Raw genomic sequence first — 25160 nt, 5'->3', positions numbered from 1 at the left:
TGTGTCGCGGCTGTCTAATAAAAAGGCAATCCCTGCATGTGTCGCGGCTGACTAACAGCCGCAAGATTTGCGGCCACCGTGACTCGAAGCTACTTGGTAAGCACCTGAGCATGCTTGGTTAACCCCTTAACCGAGCACGTTCATGCATCACTAATGGTGACCCACGCCAGTTTGCTCTATGGATGTGGTTACCTCTCATTACTGGATGAATACTCAAAATAGTTTTAGAGCGGTTGTCTAATTTTCTGTGCTCTCCTGAGAATTGACAATTTGGCACTGGCGGTACAGTCCCACTGTTGGTCTGAGCTGTGTGCTCTCCCATGTTGCAAACAGTGGCAACTTTGCCTCAGCAGAATCAGAGGACAGCTAAAAAACAGGCAATCCTTGCCTAGGAAACTGGCTACCACTGACAGGCAATGAGCAGTACAACATAGCATGAAAAATCCCCCTGTTCTTGAAAAAGGAGAGAATTTATAATGATGTAAGTTGCAAAGAAATTGAGAAAACCGCATCAATACCAATGGACGCAGAAATCCTATAAAGGTCTGAAGTCTGGCGTGTCGGCATTGAAAGGACTTGGATTATACTCCAATTAATATCTGTGCTTTATAAAAATTCAAGAACTGCATGGTCTGGTATTAAGAGGAAATATGTGTGGCATTATTCATGTATCTATCTATCTGTCCAAAATATAGAGTCAGCACTCCAATGTAGAAAAATAGAAACTATTTAATGGCCCATAGTGGCAATAGTGAAGTTTTGGTCCAAATAAGGACCTTTCTCAAACTTGAGAAAGGTCATCATTTGGACAGAAACGTCGCCATTACCAATATGAGCCATTAAGTATTTTTCTATTTTTCTACTTTGGAGTGCTGACTCTATTTTTTGGATATATTGGAGGACTGGTCGTACCTGGGAGGCTTTGCACCTTATTATCTCTTTATGGCTGGTGCTGCACTTTGATTTTATTTTTATCTTTCTATCTATCTATCTATCTTGCTTTAAAAAAAACAATTGACGCAATTTTTCCAAACTTTGAAGAACTGAACCATTTCTATTTTTTTCAATTATTTGGTCAGTGACCTAACCCAGTGGCCCTTGCAGGCTTTGCACAGATTCCTATAGTGCTATCTTCAGTTTTTTTCCATCTTTCTAGCTAGCTACCATTTTCTTTTAATCCTTTTTCATACATACATATATATATATATATATATACACATATATATATATATATATATATATATATATATATATATATATATATATATATATATATATATATATATATATTACCTTGATATGCCAGAGCCGGTATGTCACTCTCCACAAGGAGAAAATTACCCCTTATATACATTATATATATATACACACAAAACTCATACGAGTACAGTAAGATCTTAGTACTTTGATTTGGTTTTTTGCTTTTTTTTTCTTAAATATTAATATTCTCACATTCTGTACACACAATACTAATAATACTACTACTATTAATAATTATAATAATGGATATACCTGAATTCCAGGATTTTCTTTTACCCCCCTCCATTTTTCAAGCTCAAAAAGTTCTCCTGCAAAGAGTTCTTTACTGGTTAAATCCAAGGATTAAAAAAAAAAAAAAAAAAAAAAAATTCACTATGGAAAAAAAAAAAAAAAAGTTTTACAACATAAAACAAAAATGAAAAGTCTGGTAATTCTTCTCCGCAAAGTAGAAGAAAACACAGGAAATCCCACGTGTGCTTCTTAAAGACCCATCTTTGGTAGTCGCCGGCTCCCTAGCACTTTCCCATTTGTGATGAAGCAGTTGCCCACAAGAAAGAGAACCCATTAGTGCTTTCTCTACTTCACCCGCAATGTCTTCATTATTTATATATGCAGGCACTGGTTTCCAGCAACTGAAGTTGAATCTAGCTGATGAAATATTCATATCATCCCCCCGCTGTGCCATAATGCCTAAATGTACTCAAAGAACCTTAACTGTGCTGTTACACACCTGTGACCGGAACAGGGGATTTGCCAAGATGTACTAGTGCATGAGCCATTATTTAACATCACATTAATTAACGAGATCAATACATTTCTCTGTAGCAAAGGAAGAAAAGAAGCTTCTATCATCGTAACAATAGGCAAAGTATAACTGGACTCGTGGAGACATTCATCATGGTGGTGTCAAAGAGAATTTTTAGTATTCAGACAATTAGTGTCCATTATCTGGCACATCATTAGAAACAATTATTTTCTTTTTTTAATGGACTAATTGGACCTAGTTGTGATCCCAGTCTAAGACCAGCATAAATTGTGATGGAATTATTTGTCTTTTTAAACTTCTCTAATCCTCAGTGATCGCCGTTGGAAGAAAAATAGGTGAATCTGTTATATAAAGACATATCGAGTGGTGGGAGTTTCTCTTTGTAGTAACTTTATAAATAGTATTCTAAGTAAGGTTTCCCATATGACATCTGTAAGTTTCAATAAAACATTGAGAATCATGAGTGAAAATCTTATCAGTCAACTCATGATGTAAATTGAGTAGTATTGAGTAGTGGTCCTTTAAAGGGAACCTGTCACCAGCTTTTCCCAATATAAAGTAGCGCCAGCACCTGTAAGCCTTCTCTTACAGCATACTATTAAGCTGTATTATCTGTCCCCAATCCCCTATGCAAGGGACAAAAAATACCTTTTATTATACTCACAGACGGCGCGGTCCAGTCCGATGGGTGTCTTTTGTCTTGATCCAGCGACTCCTCTCTTCTTACGATCGCCGTCCTCCTTCCCTGCTTCATGTGGATGACGCGTCCTACATCATCCACAGCTCCCCCATCGCGATCTTGCACAGGCGCACTTCTTTGAGCCCTGACGAGGGCAGCGCAAGGTACTGTAGTGTGCATGCGGAGCTTTACTTTTAGGTCCTCGCGGTTCTTCGGCCTTTCCCGGTGCATGCGCATTACAGTACTTTGCTCCATCCTCAGCAGGGCAGAGAGAAGTACACCTGCGCAGAAGCGTGATGGAGGACACTATGTGGATGACGTAGGACACGTCATCTACATGAAGCAGGGAAGGAGGTCAGCAATTGAAAGAAGAGAGGAGGCCCGGATCAAGACCAGAGACGCCCATCAGACTAGACCGCCCCGTCTGGGAGTATAATAAAAGGTCTTTTTGTGCCTTGCATAGAGAATTGGTGACATACGTTTAGAATTCTATAAAAGATGGCTTAAAGGGGTCGTACTTTCTATTGGCAATACCTGGTGACATATTCCCTTTAAATGTGATAACTCATGGCTCACATCGTTTTTTTCTGGGGTATACGTTGGGAAAAGTGCCCAATATACACTGTGTTCCAAATTATTATGCAAATAATATTTTCTCAGATTTTCCCAAATTACCTATATGAATTGCAGTCATTGTAATTTTCCAGTCAAATAACTATTAGAGTACAATTGAAAGGTTTTTGTACAAACTGCCTATGATAACAGTATATTTTTTAAAAAATAAAAAACTCAAACTGCACTCAAAATGCATGTTCCAAATTATTATGCACAGCAGAGTTTTCAACCTTTTCATTTTAAAAAAGAACAAAAAAATGGTCATTTTTGAAATTATAAGCATTAGTAGGTTATTACAAACTGAAATCAAACAGTTTTCAACTCAAAACTTTATTCTAGGTGATGTTACATTTGCACATAGGACCCCTTGTTCGAAAGGAGCTTCTGAACTCTCTCGTCCATTGAATTTGTCAGGTTTTGGATGGTTTCTGCTTTAATTGTTTTGCATGAGGACAGAATAGCCTCCCAGGGCTGTTGCTTAGATGTGAACTGCCTCCCGCCATCATAGACACTCCTTTTGATGATGCTCCAGAGGTTCTCAATGGGGTTGAGGTCAGGGGAGCATGGGTGCCACACCATAAGTTTGTCCCCTTTTATGCCCATAGCAGCCAGAGATGCAGATGTGTTATGTGCAGCATGAGACGGTGCATTATCATGCATGAAAATGATCTTGCTGCGGAATGCACGGTTCTTCTTCTTGAATCATGGAAGGAAGTGCTGTTTAAGAAACTCAACATACATTATGGAGTTCATCTTTACCCCTTCAGGGATCCTAAAAGGGCAGACAATCTCTCTCCCCATGATTCCAGCCCAAAACATTACTCCACATCCTCCTTGTTAGCGTCGTAGCCGTGTTTGCATGGGGTGTCCATCAACCAGCCATCCTCCACTCCATCCATCTGGTCCATCGAGATCATTTTCATGCATGATAATGCCCCGTCTCATGCTGCACATAACACATCTGCATCTCTGGCTGCTATGAGCATAAAAGGGGACAAACTTATGGTGTAGCACCCATGCTCCCCTGACCTCAACCCCATTGAGAACCTCTGGAGCATCATCAAAAGGAGTGTCTATGATGGCAGGAGGCAGTTCACATCTAAGCAACAGCTCTGGGAGGGTATTCTGTCCTCATGCAAAACAATTGAAACAGAAACCATCCAAAACCTGACAAATTCAATGGACGAGAGCGTTCAGAAGCTCCTTTCGAACAAGGGGTCCTATGTGCAAATGTAACATCACCTAGAATAAAGTTTTGAGTTGAAAACTGTTTGATTTCAGTTTATAATAACCTGCTAATGCTTATAATTTCAAAAATGACCATTTTTTGTTCTTTATTAAAATGAAAAGGTTGAAAACTCTGCTGTGCATAATAATTTGGAACATGCATTTTGAGTGCAGTTTGAGTTTTTTATTTTTTTAAAAATATACTGTTATCATAGGCAGTTTGTACAAAAACCTTTCAATTGTACTCTAATAGTTATTTGACAGGAAAATTACAATGACTGCAATTCATATAGGTAATTTGGGAAAATCTGAGAAAATATTATTTGCATAATAATTTGGAACACAGTGTATATCTCTAGATATGCAGTGCCATACATTGTCTACTTATACCCATTTTACAAAATATACAGTGTGGCATACCTTTTTTATGGTTGCGCCATTAAAAGCAGTCTGCCAAAAAAATACCAGCCAGTCTAAAGCCAAAAGGTCACTATTTCAGACCTCTGTGGGGATAACAGGGCCCCAAGAATGCATTTAAAGTATACCTTTCATTTCAGAATAAGCTGTAATGTTTGTACAGGAGGAATAACACTATTTCTGGCCATTATGCGACTTATGTCTTGCATTTTCCCCAGTTTTCCCTTCTGCAGCCTATCTTTAATTTTCAGTTGTCCCTGAGCTGGTGGGAGAAGACTAGCTCACATGATGTCTCCCATATACAACACAAAGCGATATGAGGGATTCCTGCTCTCCTGTGTCTATGTACTATACAGACAGAAGCAGCAGTATGGAGGACATTATAAAAAAGTACTGAGCTATGTAGATGTGAATCCAACACCCAGGTGTGCTGAAACACTTACTAGAAAGCACCAACAGCCTATCTGTACCACTGCCTCTCTTAGCTCAATTCTCTCTCCTCCTTCCCCTCTGTATATACTTAAAAAGGCATGTGTAATCTGATCTCTCAGTGCGCTGGTTTTGACCTAGACGAAGTTTAGTGTTTTTTTTTTCCCAAAGTGAATGATACGTAAGCAAAAAGTTTTACTGTGTGAGAATTAGTAGAAGCAGCACCCCAATCTCCAAACTGAAGGTAGGTAAAAAGTTAATCTATGAACTGTACATCATGTCTACTAATATGCTGCCCCCTGCAGTCAGGAAAGGGTGCTGCATTAGTTGACCAAATTTAACACAGTGGCTCATGTTGTACATATGATAATTTTGGTACAACTTTAGATATTTTTGTCTAACTTTACACCACCTATTGTAACTACTACTTGTTCTGACCCATATCGAGGGGTCCCCTTTGTAATCCCGGCCCATGATGTCCAAATGCCTTAATAGTGCACATAGAAACTATAGGAAGCAGTTATATATCTAAAAAGTAACAGTGGGGTCCGGCTTCTGGGACCCCCAGGGAGATTTACATCATTATGGTGGCTTTTTTTGACAGGGACATTTGTTACATACAAACCCAATGGAGAATTTGCACTGAAAAGACGAGAATGTAGGACATTAATTTTAGCTAAATTCCAGATTACAGAATGATTTATTAGGATGCATTGCGTGCGATTTTTAACAACACTTTGCATCTTCCCTCGGAAAAAAAAAAAAAATAGGGAAGATCAATAAGGCCTCTTCACTAACTAGAATATAGATTTCTAATTAAATCTATGCAAGTTTAAATAGATAAATGATTAAAGCTGAAAACCATTTTCACTTTTTGCCTTTTTCAATAGGTAAGTTCATTTACATCAATTACTCTGCTGGGCTGAGCGCGTTCCTGCACCGCTGAGAGGGAAGATCTCCTGCTATCCAGAGACCGGATCACCAGAGAATAGCAGCCAGGACATACATTATTAGAGAAGGACAATTTTTGTTTCCATGAAAACTCATCTATCTTAAATGCTTTATTAATTATCCAAGTCAACTCCATCATTACAGCAACGTATTTGGCATCAGTGCCTCCGATCAATGATTTCCTTTACAATCTATGCATATAAATCTAGGATACAGTTGGAGTTCACGGCTCCTCTTCCGGCATCTAAGTAGGATTTTTTGGGGTATGTGCACACAGAGGTGTTTGTAGCTGGTAAGCTTCACAAAAAAGCTGGAAAATAGCTTTAAAAATGGGAAAGGCTCTTATTTATTTCTATTGTAAAACCACTTTGCTAGTCAGATGTTCAGTTTTTTTAGCACATTTTTCATCAATTCCGGCTTTGCAAACTGCCTGGTGGGATAAAAGAAAGTGCGTGTCACATTTTTGAAGCAGCTACTGATGGAATCTACTCCAAACTAGACACTGTCCAGTAAAGAGGCTGAAAAAAAAATGTTTCGAGTAAAAAGCTTTTCTAAAACGCTTTAAAACTCCTTTAGAAGTTTTGTGCATATAACGTCCTTTTCAGGCGGATTCTGGACAGCGCAAAAAAATTAATACAATACACAGCAATGTAAAAACGACATTGCTGTGCACATGTTCAGTATTTTGTTACTTCTTTTAAATACGGTACTTCAGGCTTCTGAATCACTGGAACGGATAAAAGAAGTAGCATGTTCAGTCTTCACGCGGCTGCCACGCTCTTAAAAAAGGCTTTAGGAAAAAGATGTTGGTGGAGCCGCTTCGAAAATTACGGTAAAGCTGCCGGCAGAGCCACTTTTGGATAAAAAGCCAGCATCTTTTTCCTGAAGCGGCTTGGTGAAAGAAAACTGGTGGCTTCTCTGTTGGATAAAAGAAGCCAGAAAAAGAAAAACTCCTCCAAAAAATCCACAAGCTATGTTTTAGGCTATGTGCACACGAAGCGGTTTTACTGCGTTTCCGAGGCGTTTTTTCCTCTGCAAAAACGTTTGTTAATAGGTCTGGCAGCTATAGCAATGGTAATCCTGATGTGGTGTGCACATGATGCAGAAATTTCCGCTCAGGATTACCATTGCGGAAAAAAACTGCACCATGTCCACTGTTCGGGCGTTTCCACCGCAAATTCGTGCCCATTGACTTGAATTGAACCGCAGCAAATCCGTAGGTATAACATTTATACCTTCGGATTTGCTGCGTTTCAATTAGAGCCAATAGCCGCAAATTTGCGTCGGAAACGCGGTGCTGGTGGTACCTTCTCATCCATCCACCACTTCCGCTGATAACATAGAGAGCGGCTCAGCTGGGGGGAGCAGTAGTCTGCTCTGCCAAGCCGGCGTGCCTGCGGTAGTAAAAAAAAAAAGAAGAAAAAAAAACTAAAAATTGAAAAAAAAAAACACTATACTCACCTGTCCTGTGCCCCCCCGGTGTCCTCCTGGTCCTGGTCCCCGGCAATGTTCTCCTTCCCGTGGCTGGCGGTATACTGCGGGGAGTGCGCTCGTTCCCAGCAGTGTACTGTGCTGCCAGGACCTACAGTCACGTGAGCGATCTGCTGATCGCTCACGTGACCTCACATTCTGAAGAATGTTCCCATGGTGGTGAGCTCACCGGGGCTTATCAGCTGATCGCTCACGTGACCTCACCATGGGAACATTCAGAAGAATGCTCCCATGGTGGTAAGTTCACCGGGGCTGATCAGCTGATCTTCAGCTGATGAACCCCAGTGACCTCCTGCAGCAGCATGTATACAGACAGGAGTGATTTTACACCCTTGTCAGTATACATTGCTGTCTTCTACAGCAGAGACATCAGTGATTGCTGATGTCACTGCTGTAGAAGTGACACAGATTGCTGAGGGACAATCGTTGGCATAATCGTGGACTGCGTTGTTGATGGGGAACAGGTGAGGGATATGGTTGTTTGCTTTTTTTTACTTTTTTTCAGAAGATTGAAGGCTTCGTGGACAGAGTACAATAAAAAAAAAATTTTAAAACCGTGTGTTTTTTATTTCATTAAAATATTTTATTCTGGCCATGTCTTTTATTGAAAAAACGTTGATAACTTTACTACGCAGTTAGTAATGGGGGCGTCTTATAGACGCCGTCCATTACTAACCTGGGCTTCACGTCAGCCGCCAATACAAGCCTGACGTGAACCCTAACCATATTACCCCACTCGCCACCGCTACAGGGCAGTGGGAAGAGCGGAGGCTAAGCGCCAGATTTGGTGCATCTTATGGATGCGCCATTTCTGGGACTGCTGAGGGGTGATATTAATAGCCGCGGAGGGGGCTAGTATTCATGGCCCCTTCCCTGGCTATTAATATTAGCCCGCAGCTGTCTGTTTAATCCTTTTCTGGTTAGATTTTATAGGGGGACCCCACGTCAATTTTTTTCTGGGGTCCCCTTGTAATCTAGCCAGTAAAGGTTAAACAAACAGCTGTGGGCTGATATTAATAGCCAGGGAACATTTTTGGCTAATGGCCCCTTCCCCGGCTACTAATATCAGCCCCCCACGGTCGGCTTTCCCTCTGCTGGTTCTAAAAATGACGTGGGAGCTCACTTCATTTTTTTTTTTTAATTTTAGGCTCTGTGGCCATGATTCGGATGTAGCAGCGCCTTGGATGCATATTTTTTGCTGCATCCACAACGTTGCATTCTATTGAACGCAGGTAAATCCGCATGTGTTCGCTGAACCATGCATATTTATGGCATTCAATACATTCTAGTGGTCAAATTTCTGTTGCAGAGACTAGCGACTCCACAAGAGAATTTGACATGCTGTGGTCCTGAAAGACACGCCGCACGTCAGTGTCCATGGGTGATCCACAGCCTCTGATGCATGCATAGTGGACATGGGATTTCTAGAGATCCCATCCACGATGGTGTACCATCTGAACGCTGCGGGTTTGACGCTGTATAAACACGCAACATCAAACCTGCAGCGGCTCCTGATCATGGCCATGTACCAAAACTCACCCGCAGCATTTCAATTTCCATAGCGGACACGCTAGTCTTCACTGCTGATTTTGACTGATTGAAGTGTCATTATATGCGGTGGATTCACATGTACCGACAACAAAAGTGCAGCATTAGAACACCGTGTTTTGGACGCAGCAAAAATATGCTGCGTCCAAAGCGCTTCTGAGTGCTGATCGGGGGGACGTAGTGGCTAACAAAACAGCTGTGAGCTGTTAACAATGGCCAGGGACCATGTTTGCAGGCTAAAAATAGCAGCTCACAGCTGCCGCATAAATTACATGAATGGAAATGCTAATAAGATTGGGAGAATGGGATTAGCTGATACCTAGCTCTTTTGTTTGGTGATGACCAAACAAAATGAACCTTTCATCACCAAACCTAATTAAAGTAAAGTGAAGAGTTAAATAAACAGACAGACACAGAGCAAACACTTTATGTGAAATACAACAGACACGTTCTTTAATCATTTAAATTAACCAATATACTCACCCCAGTTCTGAAGGTAATCCAAAGGTTTAACCAATGTCCCACCAAATAACTTTATTTATCTCCAAAAAGCATTCATTGATGTACAAAAACGCTTCAAAAAACGAGTAAATAATTTCCTCAGCGTTTTTCCTGCCAAGGAGATGCAGAAACGCTCAGGAAATTTCTGATTCAAATCCTGACCATGCACACATAGCCTAAACGACATTTTTAATCCGACGGCGGAGCCGCGGGGGTTTTCTTTCACAAAAGTGCTTCGGGAAAAAGCCAGAGTCTTTTTTCCTGAAGCGGCTCCACCAGTGCCTTTGAACTCGCTTTTGCGGCAGCTCCACCGCAGGCCTCTTTTGATCATACCTTCTGTTATATAGAGCAGGCGGCTTCCAAACGAAATCAGCCGAAGAATGAGCATGTCATTTCTTTTAACTGCTCCGGGGTCTCCGAACCTTGAAGCAGTTTAAAGTGACTTAAGATGGAACATGCACACGGTAATGTCGTTTTGATATTGCTGTGCATTATGTTCATTTTTTTTAGATGCTTTTGCAGAAGTTTTTTAGTGGGGTTCCGGGTCGGTTCCACCTGAAAAAGATGTGTGAGCAGAGCCCAAAGTAGGAGCATTTCCTGAAGCGGTTTCCACTTGAAAAATCATCGTTTTTGACTGCCTCAAAAGAATTTAATATGCACGTACCTTAAGGGGGAGCCTGTCACCAGCAAAAATGCTATTAACCTGCAGATATGGGGTTAATCTGCAAGTTAAGAATGTTACTAACCTGCCCGATGCCCACACATTGCTGAACGCTGTGGGGAGAAAATGAACTTTATTCTCCCCGGCAGCATTCGGTTTCAGTCACGGGGGCGGCGCCGGCGCTGGTTCAGTCATCGCTCTGAGAATACAGGAATACAGAGCAACGGCTGTAACCGCACCTCTGGCCCTGACTGACAGCCGGCCCCAATGCAGAGGGAGTATCAATCAGGGCCGGGGGTGCAGGGGGTGTATTCTCAAAGCGATGGCTGGACCAGCACCGGTGACTGAAACTGAATGCTGCCGGGAAGAATAAAGTTAAAAAAAATGTTTCAATTTTGATAGAACAGACCCTTATGGCCACTGCAATACCAAATATACTTGTTTTTTTATTTGACAAATTTTCTTATTTTTAACTAAGAAAAAGTAGGATGATTCAAATTTTTGTTTTTTAACTTTTTTAAAAAAAAATTTATATTACTTTTTTATTATATTTTTTAGCCCCCTTACAGAAATGTAAGCATTTGATCACTTGTTCTATTTACTGCAATACCAGTCAAATAAATAGTCTCATGTGTGCCCACACTGTGGTTTTGCTTCACAGGAGCACCAAAATGGTGGCGATGAGGACTTCAGCTTGCCCCCCCCAGCCCATATAGGAACCCATAAGCATACCAAGATCATATTGCGAGGTGTGAGACTGGCGCCTGAAAGGAAACCAGGGCAAGATTGCACTAGTTATATACTGCTGTACGAGGTTGAAAGTGGATTATAAAAAGTTAAAGACCAGCCACCTCCATACACCTGCCCTCACAATATGGAAGAGTGGTACGTCATGGTCCCGTAAGAAGTTAAAGGTTTCTGATGAAAAACATTTAGATTCCAGCTGGGATAAAAGAACACTCCAGGCAAAATAAAAACTTTATCATAGCTAGTTCTTGCTCCGCAGGGGCGGTGCCTGGCACACGATTCTCTCTCTTGTGTCATGTTCCACCCCTGAGGTCCAGAGCAAGAAAAGGAGGGGAGATTTATCACAACTAGTGCAAAATAAATGTTTTGATTGTACAGAGGCAATCTGTGTGCTGAGCCCATGACCTGTATGCAATATTCATAGCTGCCTCAACAAACTTTTGGATCTTTCCTATGCAGCAGATTATACTTTTACTAATTATATAAAGCAATGAAATAATAATTGAGGAGCTCCTAAGTCACATCATTATTTAATCATGTCCCCCGGTGAGCAGGGAGTATATTACCTATACCCTAATTGATCAACTCTTCACGGTTATCTCCAAAATCAATTGCCAGCAGATACAAGTGAAATGTAAGTATCCTAATTATAATAAATAAATCTGACAAGACCATAAATCACAAAGAAGCCATAAGAGAGTACAGTATAGCTAGGGAACATATATAATTTATTAGCAAACAATAAGAAATTTATTTGTTATTCGTCTCATCAAAAAGTGGCAGAAATTTAAACTGGATAGAATTATCCATAGTTTAACTAAAAAACAGTACATGCTGATAATACATGACAACAATTTCCTAAAGTGTAAATGTATTCCATTATTCAAGTACTATTTTTTCTGTATTATCTAATCTATCTAATCTATCTATCTCTTCTGAACTTGAACATATTATGATCCCTCTTTTACTCGTTGGATTCTCTGATATTGCTTGGCCTCCAACCCTCTCTTAGTATTACTACACTGAAGTTTGTTCCACAGTAATGCATACTTGTTTCAGCGTGACCTCAGTTATTGACCAATGACCTGTGTGACTGCGCTCAGTAATCATTGGGTCATCATTCTACAGCAAAAGCCATTGTCCGTAAACAGCTTACAACACAGCAAAGGGATCTCATTGTTGATAGTATCAGACAGAAGAAGGGTACAAATTTTTTTACAAGCCATTAGATATACCAAGGAACACTGTGAAAACAGTCATCAAGAAGTAGCATAAATTTGGCACAACATTAACATTACCTAGAACTGGACAGCCCTCAAATATTGATGAAAAGACAAGATGAAAATTGGTCTGGGAGGCTGCCAAGAGGCTACAGCAACATTAAAGAAGATGCAGGAATTTCTGGCAAGTACTGGTTGTGTACTGCATGTGACATTAATCTCTTGTATTCTTTGTATGTCTGGCCTGTGGGGTAAGGTGGCAAGACAGAAGTCTTTCTTAGGCTGTGTGCCCACGATGCATTTTTTAAGCGTTTCTGCAGCGGCAAAAACGCTGCAGAAACGCTTAGAAAACACATGGTAGAAGGCCTGCCATGTCCCCCAGTGATAATCTGCATGTGCTGTGCACATGCTGCGGAAATTTCCGCTGCGGATTATCATTGCGGAAAAAAACGCAGCACTACCAATTATTTTGCGGAAGTGCTGCGTTTTTTGCCGCCATTGACTTGCATTAGAACGCGCCAATTCTGCAAGACTGCATCTGTACTTGCGTAATTGGCGCGTTCTAATGTGCGGATGGTACCCGGGTGTAGAGGAGAGGAGAGTCTCATCCACACCCAGGTACCATTAAAAAAGCTGTAAAAAAATAATAAAATAAAAAATAAATATATACTTACCTTCCGGCGGCCCGCGGTGCGCTCCTCCTTGCTTCCCGACACTTTGCGATGGAATGAAGGACCTGCGCTGACGTAAGAGCCATGTGACGGGTCACGCGACGCTGACGTCGACAGGTCCTTCAATCCACCGCTGCCGGCAGCCGGGACGGTGAAGCAAGACAGAGCGGGCCATCGGAGGGTAAGTATACATTTATTTTTGGATTTTTTGACATTCTCTCGGTCATACTATATAAATCCATGCTGTTTGCATGGATTTATATAGTGTGACCAAGTTGACAAGCACTTTCTAAGTGATGCTAAAATCGCTTGGAAAGCGCTTGTCAACACGCATGCGGAAATGCAAGTGAAGAACGCTTCACATCCACATGTCCCTGGCAGGAAAACGCATTTACAATCAGCATGCGTTTTTTTCTGCCAGGGAGATGCAGAAAAGCTCAGGAAAAAATCCTGAGCATTTCTGCATCGTGGGCACATAGCCTTACAAGAAAAACATTTAAGCCCAGCTATGCTTTGCCAAAACCTATTTGTCGGCCAAAAGCAAGTGGGGAAACGTGTTATGGTCTGATGAGACCAAGGTTGAACATTTTGGCCATAATTCCAAAAGTTATATTTGGCGTAAGGTCAATACTACACATAACCAAAAGAACACCATACCCATGGTGAGGAATGGTGGAGGCAGAATTATGCTTTGAGGCTGTTTTTCGGCATCTGGAACTGGGGTTTTAGTCAAGGTTGAGGGAATTATGAACAGTTCCAAATAGCAGTCAATATTGCATCAAAACCTTCAGGCCTCTGCTAAAAAGCTGAAGACGAAGAAAAATTTCACCTTTCAGCATGAAAACGACCCTAAGCATATTTTCAAGTTAACAAAAGAATATCTTCGCCATAAGAAGATGAAAGTTTTTGATTGGCCCAGCCAGGGCCCAGAGCTGAATCCAACTGAAAATCTGGTGACCTGAAGAGGGCACTGTGCACATGAGATGCCCTCACAATCTGACAGATTTGGAGATCTACTGCAAGGAAGAGGGGGCAAATATTGCCAATTCTAGATGTGCAATGTTAATAGACTCTTACCCAAAAAAGACTGAATGCTGTCAGAAATTCAAAGGATACTTCAACAAAGTATTACTTTAAGCATATTCATGCAGCCACATTATGGTAGTTCTTTATTTTTCTTTTTTCCGCCCAAAAGATTTCAGTTAATTTTTCAATTGAATTGTACAGATTATGGGAGACATTAAGGCCACGGCTCCACTATCAGTATTTGTTCAGTAATTAGTCAGTATTTTTCTCAGGAGTGGGTGATAAATGCAGAATTGGTGACTTGTTTCTATTATACCTTTTCTCTGATTGTTCCTCATCTGGTTTTGGCTCCCACTCCTGAGAACAAATACTGACCGAATACTGACCAAATACTGATAGTGGGGCCGTGACCGAAAAGTGTTTTTGTTTTTTTTTAACACGGGGGGGGAAGCACATTTTAACAGGGGTGTGAAAACTTTTTATATCTATTGTATCTTTACAGTATATCTATCAATCTCTCTAGTTTCTATCTATCTATAGAAAAAGAAATCTGACCAGTACCACCTAACAGAATGAAGCAAATGTGAACATGCGCAAGCTGCTGTGACTACAACATATCATTTACATGCAAAAAAGTTCAGCAAAGTGTGTGCACCAAGATATATGAAAACAATGAATATATGAATTCTGACCTGTACTATTTCTGCATTGACAATACTTATAATATTATTGTCGTGACTGGTGGGTACACACTACTTGGCTAATTTGTACACTAAGTAGCTCAATTATATAAGTATAGTCCATATAGCAGTAATGAAGTTCAAAATCGATATATTCATTATCGATATACATCTTGGCATACAATGTGCTTTCTGATACATTCGTCTGTAGGTATCTATGCATCTATCTCTCCATCCCTCTTCTATATTTGAACCTCTTGACTTTCTAAGTGGGAAATCACTCTACCGTGGCAACACATACAGTGGCTTGCGAAAGTATTCACCCCCCTTGGCATTTTTCGTGTTTTGCTACATCACAACCTGGAATGTCACTGTTTTTTTTTTTTGAGGGTTTGCATCAGTTCATGTAAAGAACATGCCTACAACTGTGAAAATTTGGTTTTCTTATTATTGTGAAGCCAAGAACAAATAGGACAAAATAACTGAAAACTTCACTGTGGGGTTCTTGGAGCGATGAGCGCAGTTGGTTTGGCGCCAGACATAGCGTTTAGCTTGGTGGCCAAAAAGTTTGATTTTGGTCTCATCTGACCACAGCACCTTCCTCCATACATTTGGGGAATCTCCCACAAACTTAAAACGAGTCTTACAATTTTTGTGCATCAGGCTAAGTGCCCACATTGCGGAACTGAAGCATATTTTTTACGTTTCTCCCTGGCGGGAAAATCGCATGCGGATTTTACATGCGGTTTTCCCGCCAGGTAGAAGCGTTTGTGAGGCGTCTTTGCAGCGTCTTTGCATGCATTTCCACATGCGGGTTATCAAGCACTTCTCCAAGTGATTTAAGCATCACTTGGAAAAGTGCTTGACAACTTGTTCACACTATATAAATCCATGCAACCGGCATGGATTTATATAGTGTGACCAAGTAATAGTTAAAAAATAAGAATCAGAATGGTAAAAAATAAAAAAATAAAGTTTATACTCACTTTCCGATGCATTCTCTGCCCCGTCCGGAGTCTTGAGCGGCTCACGCTGTTGTGTGCAGGACCTGCGGTGACGTCATTGAGTTATGTGATGGGTCACATGACTCAATGACGTGGCAGGTCCTTCACACAACAGCGCGACGGAGGGAAAACATCAGAAGATAAGTATAAACTTTATTTTATTCTTTTTTTTACAGGTTCTTTGGTACCCAGGTCTGGATGAGAGTCTCCTCTCCTCCAGACTTGGGTACCATCCGCACATTGATTCCGCATGCAGAAACGCAAAATTAATGAACATGCTGCGGATTTTTGACCGCAGCATATACGCAGCGGAAAAATCCGCAGCATGGGCATTGACATTGCGGAATGCCATTGGGGACCATGGGGTGCGGATATACATGCGTTTTACAAGCGTTTACGCTGCGGAAATTCCGCAGTATATACGCTTGTAATACGCAACGTGGGCACGCAGCCTAAGTAAAGGCTTTTTTCTGCCCACTCTTCCATAAAAGCCACCTCTATGGAGTATATGGCTTATTGTGGTCATATGGTAGATACTCCAGTCTCTGCTTGGGAACTCTGCAGCTCCTTCAGGGTTACCTCTGGTCACTCTGCTACCCCTCTGATTAATGCCCTCCTTGCCCGCGCTAAGAGTTTTGGTGGGCGGCCCTCTCTTGGCAGGGTTGTTGTGGTACCATGTTCTTTCCATTTGATGATAATGGATTTGATGGTGCTCCGGGGGATCATCAGAGATTGGGATATTATTTTAGAATTCAACCCTGACTTGTTCTTCTCAATAATTTTGTCTCTGACGTGTTTGGAGATCTCCTTGGTCTTCATGGTGGTGTTTGGTTAGTGATGCCTCTTCCTTAATGGTGTTGCAGCCACTGTGGCCTCTCAGAAAAGGTAAAGTGTATATACTGACAGGTGGACGTCCTTTCACTAAGCATGTGACTTATGAAGGTAACTGTAAAAACTTCAGGACTTCATAGCAAAAGCGGTGAATACATTTGCACATGCCAATTTTTAGTTATTTGATCCCATAAATTTAATTTCTACCTATATTTTTCTCACTTCACTTCCCCAACTTAGACTATTTAGTGCTGATGCATCACACACAAATCAGTTTACAAAAATATTTAAACACAGGTAGCAATGTAACAAAATAGGTAAAAAGCCAAGGGGGGTGAATATTTTTTGCAAGCCACTGTACATAGCATCCAAATATGTAGAAATACAAGGATCTCATTCACATCCTGCACAATCAAGCGGTAGTCATTTTGGTATCATATACTTGCAGCTCAGTAATGCCTTGGTGGTGCTCACCATGAATAAGTCCAATTATAGATACGATGCAAAGAAAGTTGGGGCATTCACCCCATCGGGTTAAAACATCACTTTAATTCAGTTTCCATAAACAGAGAATGTGGAGACAAATGTGGCTGACAGCCGTTTCACATGAGAATCACGCTTCTTCTGAGGCTCAGAGGACGCATAATTCTCACGTGAATCGGCTGTCAGCCACATTTGTCTCCACGTTCTCTGTTTATGGAAACCACATTAAAGCAATGTTTTAACGCGATGTGGTGAATGTCCCAACTTTCTTTGCATCGTATCTAGATATACATAGATTGGTCTCAACATTAAAATCGTAGACATATGAAGTGAAGTTAGATATATTAGGCAGCAAATCTTTTAGTTCTTGAAGGTGAGGTGTTGGAAAGGAAGAGGGAAAAATTAACAAGAGTAAGGATATATAGTAACTTTGACAATGGTGAAATTGAAACATATAAATCTCAGAGCATCTCCTAATCTGCGGGTCTCGTAGGGTGTTCCTCATATGCAGATGTTAGTTCTTACTAAAAGTGGTCCAAGGAAGGACAACCTGTAAATGGGTGACATAGTCATAACTGCCCATAGTCATAAGTACCACCTTTTCTGATCACACAGAAGTGTTCCTATAGCAGAAAATTGCTAAAACATTAATGCAAAGACCTTGTGGAGTCCATGCCTGGAAGAAAAATATCTATTTTTGTGCCACAGAGGAACATACACAATATTAGATAGTTGATTTTAATGCTACTGCAGACCATATCTAAATTTTATTTGATAACATTTTAGACATTTTCTTGTTTTTGGGGGGCTGGAGAAAAAGGAACTTGGTGTAAACCACTGTCTACTATTGTCTCCCAACTGTATGAAATATCAGCCAAGATAAGGCACATGCTCTATACTGATACAATTCTACATCTACATTAAGGATTCTGTGAAAGCTTGGTGACATACCTTTGAGATTTAAAGGGGATGTCCAGGACCTTAACATTGATGGTCCATCCTTAGGATAGGTCATCAGTGTCTGATCGGTGTGGGTGCAACACTCTGCACCATCGTCAATCAGCTGTTCCCAGTTTCGGCGGCGGCCAGAACGCCTCAGTTGTGGAGCTGCACAGCACAGCTCCATAGACTCTATAGTGGCCGTGGCCGGGTACTGCACATCCATCATCTATTCAAATCAATAGGGGGTGGATGTGCAGTACCCAGATGCTGCCACTATTTCGTCGATGGAGATGTGCAGCTCCGTAACTGAGCGGGAACAGCTGATCGGTGGAAGTGCCAAGTGTTGCACCCCCACCGATCACACATTGGTGACCTATCCGAAGGATAGCCAATCACGGTTAAAGTCCAGGACAACCCCTTTAAAAGGCAGCTACATAGTCAACCAGCTTAAAACAAGCTTATGCCAGGATCCTGTAGATCCTGGCATATCTGCAGGATATAAAATAAATGTCTGACAGGTGTGGGTCCTGCACTTATCTGGAGAACGGGGTCTCTTTCTCGGATGCTGTCTTTGGGGAGGTGGTGGCACATGCTCTGCTTTCTACTGACTTTTATGGTAGTAAAGAAAAATATTTGAAGAAGTAGGCTTAGCTGTTTTAGGATCTCCCATAGAAGTCAACGGAGAGCAGCGCAAGTTCAACGACAACTCCACCGATAGTGGCTACATGATTGGAAACCCACCACCTCCCCCAAAGGGGATTGCACAATAGGTGAAATAAATATTTATCAGATTCATACACAGAAATCATGGAAAACGTCATGCACGCATGTAAAACATTCATCAACATAAAATGAACCCAATATAACAGTGTTAAGAACGGATTGATATTGGTGAAATAGTATGGAAAAATAAGATAAGAAATTATTCTAACCACTTTATCCTCCTGCAGCAATATCCGGGATAGACAGCAGAAAGGAAGAAAAGACAGAATAGGGAAGAAAAGAGTGTTACGTTCAGTAGTAAACTTACACAGTTGTACAGATAGCACAGGGTTAAATTAGCAAAAAGAGATAAATGTGTAACACTAGGATACATAAGGCAAGTTAAGGTAGCACAACATAGGATATCACTGGTTTGCTAACATCATATAGTCAGGAGCATAAAGGTTAGTGAATGTTATACCCAATAAGAAGAGTTATTCAAAGGCGGCTCATCTAAGACCGATCTGTGTGACCCCATTTTGACCACCATCGATTGACGTCAGAGTCGGTGCTTTTTAGATCTTCCCCAATAGCCTATTGACATAGAAAACTAATTCCCCATTTTTTTAAAGTCCAGTGTATATTCACTTGGTTCATAGCTCAGATTTTTGACTATGCCATTAGGCTCTCCATAAACTTTAAAGGCCATGTACACCTCCACACAGAATTTTTACTTGTGCATTTATTTCTCAAATAATATGTTAAGCAGCCTTCTGAATAGTCTTCATTAACATTCTCCACCATTTTCCTGTTGCAGAGTGTTGGTAAGTCTTTTATCTAGGTGAGTGATCTGCAGAGCCCCTCTGCTACTGATTCTCTGCTTTACACTCTCTTCTATGAGTGTTAGAGATAGCAGCAGGCGGAGAGAAGGAGTTTTTGCATAGATCTCGAGTGGAGAGAGGGGAAAGTATGTGCAGTCTCAGAGAGGGTAGAGAAATCATGCTTTAGAAACAAATGAAAGAACCATGAAAAAGAAATAAGTGCAGGATAGAAGTTGTTCTGCTAGATGAGCAGTGAAGACAGCAGCACCTTGGATACACATACTATTCACATCTAGCCTAGTAAAAATAATAGGGTATGGCACATAGCAAATGTGGTGCCAATATTCAAAAAAGGGGCAAAACCTGAACACGGTAGGTGTAGGCCAGTGGGTTTAACCTTGATCATGGGCAAAATCTTTGAGGGTTTACTAAGAGATGCTATTCTGGGGTAGCTCAATTAAAACAGCGCCACCACCCCACATCAGCTTGGGTTTATGAGGGATCGGTCCTGTCAAACGAATCAAATCCCTTTTATGAGGAGGTAAGTTCCAAACTGAACCAAGTTAATGACGTTGATATTGTCTAGCTGGATTTTCGAAGGCATTTGCTATGGTGCCACATAAAGGGTTAGTACATAATTTAGAACAATGGGACTATTGGAAAATATGTCTAGTTGGGTCAACAACTGGCTCAGTAATATGAAACAGTTGGTGGTTAATATTGGAATACACTCTGATTGGGTCACAGTGGGGTTCGTATTGGGCCCTCTTCTTTTTAATATATTTAGTGATAACCTTGTAAAGGGCATAGAATGTAGAATTTCAATATTTGCAAATGATGCTAAACTCTGCAATATAATCAACACAGAGGAGGATAATTTAATATTACAGTGGGATAAGAAGTAGCTGGCTTTGGCCAAGAAATGGCAATTGAAGTTTAACATGGATAAATGTAAAGACATTCTCTTGGGCAGAGGAAACAACATATACAAATATGTGCAAAAGATTAAAACCCTGAGTAGGGGCTCTTTTCACACGTACTGGAGACACATACACACGTAGACCCATTCAAATGAATGGGTCTGCGCATGTCAGTGTGTTTCCACGGACTGTGTGTCCGTGGGCAAAACACGCTGACATGTCCATTTTTTGCACACTGCACGGGCCGCAAAACGTCCCACACACTTACACACGGATGACATCTGTGTGTCATGAGTGTGACACGTACCGGCCACTAGGAATCAGCGGTACAGTTCACGCTGTTCCCAAGCGCCGGGTGCTGAAGGAATCTATCATCATTGTCCCTTGCTTATGCTGCGATCAGTGTGAGCAAGGGACAATGTTGAGAGTAGTATTCCCCTCCTGATGTCTCCAACAGGTGTAAAAATAAGAAGAAAATAAAAAAATCATTATACTCACTTTTATACCCAATTCCCTGAAGCCCTTGTCCCCTGTAAACAAACCAAAAATAAAAAGAACAATATCCCTCACCTGTCCAAAGATGAAATAATCCAGTGTCCCACGATGTAATTCATCCGACTGACATTTCTTCAACAGCGTGCGCGGTGCTTTGAGGTGACCGCACAGGCTGAGGAGCAGAGGAGAAAGTGACAGGACACCGCTCAGTGAGTTGACCGCAGGTCGGGGGACCGCTTACTGCAGTGTGTCATTCTCCCCTGGTCCACAGCGTGTGTGGTCGCCTCAAGCCACCACGCACGCTGATGAAGAAATGTCACACAGATGGATTAAGGTGTGGGACGCTGGATTATTTAATCTTTGGACAGGTGAGGGATATTGTTCTTTTTATTTTTGGTTTGGTACGTGTGATACTGATGTGGCACATAGGCGGCACACGATTGCCACACGTATGCCACACAGGTATACATGGACACAGATATCTCCGGTACTGTTTTTCCAGTACCAGAAATATCGGGCCTTGTGAAAGAGGACTCAAACTGCCACTGAAAAATACTTGGGTGTATTGATGGATAGCAAGCTCATCTTTAATGTCCTGTGCCAGGCAGCTGCTGCCAAGGGAACTAAAACCATGGGTTACATTAAAAAAGGCATAGAATAGGTCCATGACAAGAACACACTTTTGCCTTTATACAAGCCTCTAGTCAGGCCACACTAGTGGGCTCCAGTGTATAAGGAGGACATAGCTGATTTACAGCGGGTGCAGAGAAGAGCCACTGAAGTTTTTAAGGGAATGGTTGGACTGCATTAAGTTATCAAACTTGTAGTTATTAAGTTTGGAAAAACAAAGGCTTAGGGGCGATCTTATGACAATGTACAAATATATAAAGGGACAGTACAGAGGCCTCTGTGCAGTATATGGAAAATGGTGCAGCACGTCTTGGGAGCAGTGGGAAGGTATGAAGAATTTTTATTTCTTTTTTTAAATGTGTTGGAGAAGAGCGGCAGAACGGGGACATTATTACAGGAAAGGGCCAGGATGGGGGACATTATTACAGGAAAGGGCCCAGGATGGGGAATGGGTCTAGGATGGGGATATTATTACAGGAAGGGGCCAGGATGGGGGACAATATAACAGGAAGCGGTCCAGAATGAAGGACATTATTAAAAGAAGGGGTCAAGGATGGGGGACAACATAACAGAAAGGGGCCCAAGATAGGGACATTATTACTGGAAGGGGCTCATGAGTTGGGACATTATAACATAGGGGGTAAAAACATACTGTATGTTTTTAGAGGATCTAGAACGCTACAAGGGCCCATACATCTGACAAATGTATGCAGGCTACAAGGGCCCATACATCTGACAAATATGCACCGGGGCCCATCGGACTCTAGTTACGCAACTGGTAATAAGGGGGTGTCCTCTACATCTAGAGGAAAGAAGGTTTAATCACAACAGATTCTGTGATGGGACGTTGATCCAAGGAGCTAGTCTGATTGCCGTATGTGGAGTCGGGAAGACATTTTTCCTCTAGTATGGGACAATTAGCATCTGCCTTATGGGATTTTTGCCTTCCTCTATTTCAACATGTTAGGATACAGATTGAACTTTACGGACGTATGTCTACCTTCAACCCTAAATCTATAAAACTATGTTTGGGGGCTTGACTGGTAAGCAGTGGCATACCGCCAATGGCGGCAGACCACGCCACTGCTACGGGGCCCGTGGCCGGAGGGGGCCCGTGAGGGCCCCAAGCAGCGTGGGAACGAGGAGGATAGGTGAGTAAGAGGTTGCGGCGGCAGAGGAGCGGGTTGCGGCAGTGCAGGAGCGGGGCACACGCTGTAGCCGCTGCTGCAGCTATCACGTGTCCCCGCTGCTAAAGGGACATGAATATTCCCTCTTCTCCACTCCCATGGGCGTGGAGAAGATGGAATATTCATTCTCTTTAGTAGCGGCACGGAGGAGCGCTGAGCCCCGGCTCCTGCTGTCAGTGCAGAGGAGTGAATGTGCCGGCAGCAGCTCACCTCTGTGTCTGAGAGCGCCCGCTGCTCAGATGCCGACATGAGCTGCTGCAGACAGGACTCAGCTCTGGAGCAAGGGTGAGGAAGGAAGGTGAGTATAAGTGTTCATTGTTTTATGTGTGCAGTGATTGGGAGGGGGATGAGGAAGCCACACGTACCAGGATTTGGGGATTGAGGAGGCCACACATACCAGGAATGGGGGATTGAGGAGGCCACACATACCAGGAATGGGAGATTGAGGAGGCCACACATACCAGGAATGGGGGGTTGAGGAGGCCACACATACCAGGATTGGGGGATTGAGGAGGCCACACATACCAGGAATGGGGGATTGAGGAGGCCACACATACCAGGAATGGGGGATTGAGGAGGCTACACATACCAGGAATGGGGGATTGAGGAGGCCACACATACAAGGATTTGGGGATTGAGAAGGCCACACATACCAGGATTTGGGGATTGAGGAGGCCACACATACCAGGATTTGGGGATTGAGGAGGCCACACATACCAGGATTTGGGGATTGAGGAGGCCACACATACCAGGAATGGGGGATTGAGGAGGCCACACATACCAGGAATGGGGGATTGAGGAGGACACACATACCAGGATTTGGAGATTGAGGAGGCCACACGTACCAGGATTGGGGGATTGAGGAGGCCACACGTACCAGGATTGGGGGATTGAGGAGGCCACACGTACCAGGATTGGGGGATTGAGGAGGCCACACGTACCAGGATTTGGGGATTGAGGAGGCCACACGTACCAGGATTTGGGGATTGAGGAGGCCACACATGCCAGGGATTGTGGGATTGAGGGAGCCACACATACCAGGGATTGGGGGATTGAGGAGGCTACACATACCAGGGATTGTGGGATTGAGGGGGCCACACATATGAGGATGGGGAAATTTACCAGTAGCTGCTGCATTTCCCACCCTAGGCTTATACTCAAGTCAATAGGTTTTCCCATTTTTATGTGGTAAAATTAGGGGCCTCGGCATATATTCGGGTCGGCTTATTTAAAATATACGGTATTTTAAAATCAGTGAGTACGTGGTGCCCATAATACTGCAGGACTGTGGCGTGCATTATACTATATGGGGGCTGCATTTTACCCTATGGGGTGTGTAATATACTGTATGGAGGACTATGGGGAGTGCATTATATTCTATGGAGAACCATGGGAAGTTCATTATACTATATGGAGGATTATGGGGGGTGCATTATACTATATGGAGGTTTATGGGGGGAGCATTATACTATATGGAGGATTATGGGGGCGCATTATACTATATGGAAGATTATTGGTGGTGCATTATACTATATGGAAAGCTATGTGGGGCCATTATAATATTTTGAGGGCTATGTGGGGGCCATTATACTGTATGAAAGCAATTATACAGTGTGAAGGTTTGTGTGGGGTCATTATACTGTTTGGAGGGCTGTGTGGGGGCCATGAGAGTGTATGGAGGGCTCTGTGGGGTTCACAGTTGGGGGATTATACTGTGTTAGGGTCACCATACTTTGCCGTGGGAGTTGAAGTGGGGTACAATAGGGTCATTATACTGTGCATGTGGAGGAATGCACCATAGGGGTATCATACTGTTTGGGGGGCACTTTTGTTGGCATCATACTTTATGGGGGCAATGAAGGAGGAATCTACGACTTCAGAAGGAGGTAAATTACTATGTAAAGGTTGGAAAGTTATGAGGTCTGCTCTTCTGTGACACAGACAAATATTTATTTTTTGTAGGGGGGGGGGGGGCCCAATTAGAGCTTCTGCTATGGGGCCCCATGACTTCTATGTACGCCCCTGCTGGTAAGTAATGTGTTTTTTTGCTATTTGCAGCTGTTTTTATTTTTTTTTAAGGTTTTATAATGCCTATAAAGTGGTTAGTTATTGGCAGAACCAGACATTTCAGCTGGATAGGATCTATAATAGTCAAGAAGCCTTATGACACCATACTAATGCCATAATATGGCTCCAACAGAATGAGAAGAGGGGAAAAAGCCAGAGACAGACCCCTTAGAAGCCCACTTAAATTTC

The 25160-nt window shown here is 42.2% G+C and overlaps 1 protein-coding gene across 42 annotated transcripts in view; it reads right to left on the bottom strand.

Annotated features, from left to right (window-relative positions):
- Nucleotides 1-25160, bottom strand: part of RIMS2 (regulating synaptic membrane exocytosis 2) — a 659880-nt gene that overhangs the window by 508124 nt on the left and 126596 nt on the right. For 30 of the 42 annotated variants that reach the window (XM_073679706.1, XM_073679709.1, XM_073679704.1 and 27 more), the window contains one exon: nt 19082-19093. The exons of the other annotated variants lie outside the window; for them this stretch is intronic. In XM_073679706.1, the coding sequence (XP_073535807.1) occupies nt 19082-19093 (12 nt within the window). The remainder of the gene's footprint in view (nt 1-19081; nt 19094-25160) is intronic. 42 annotated transcript variants of the gene reach the window in all.

The sequence above is a fragment of the Phyllobates terribilis genome, unplaced genomic scaffold, assembly GCF_046119375.1.
Source record: "Phyllobates terribilis strain yellow unplaced genomic scaffold, ASM4611937v1 Scaffold_4__5_contigs__length_816908805, whole genome shotgun sequence".
Lineage (NCBI taxonomy): Eukaryota > Metazoa > Chordata > Amphibia > Anura > Dendrobatidae > Phyllobates > Phyllobates terribilis.
The sequence above is the reverse complement of the archived record's forward strand: the minus strand, read 5'-3'. Positions and strand labels throughout refer to the sequence as shown.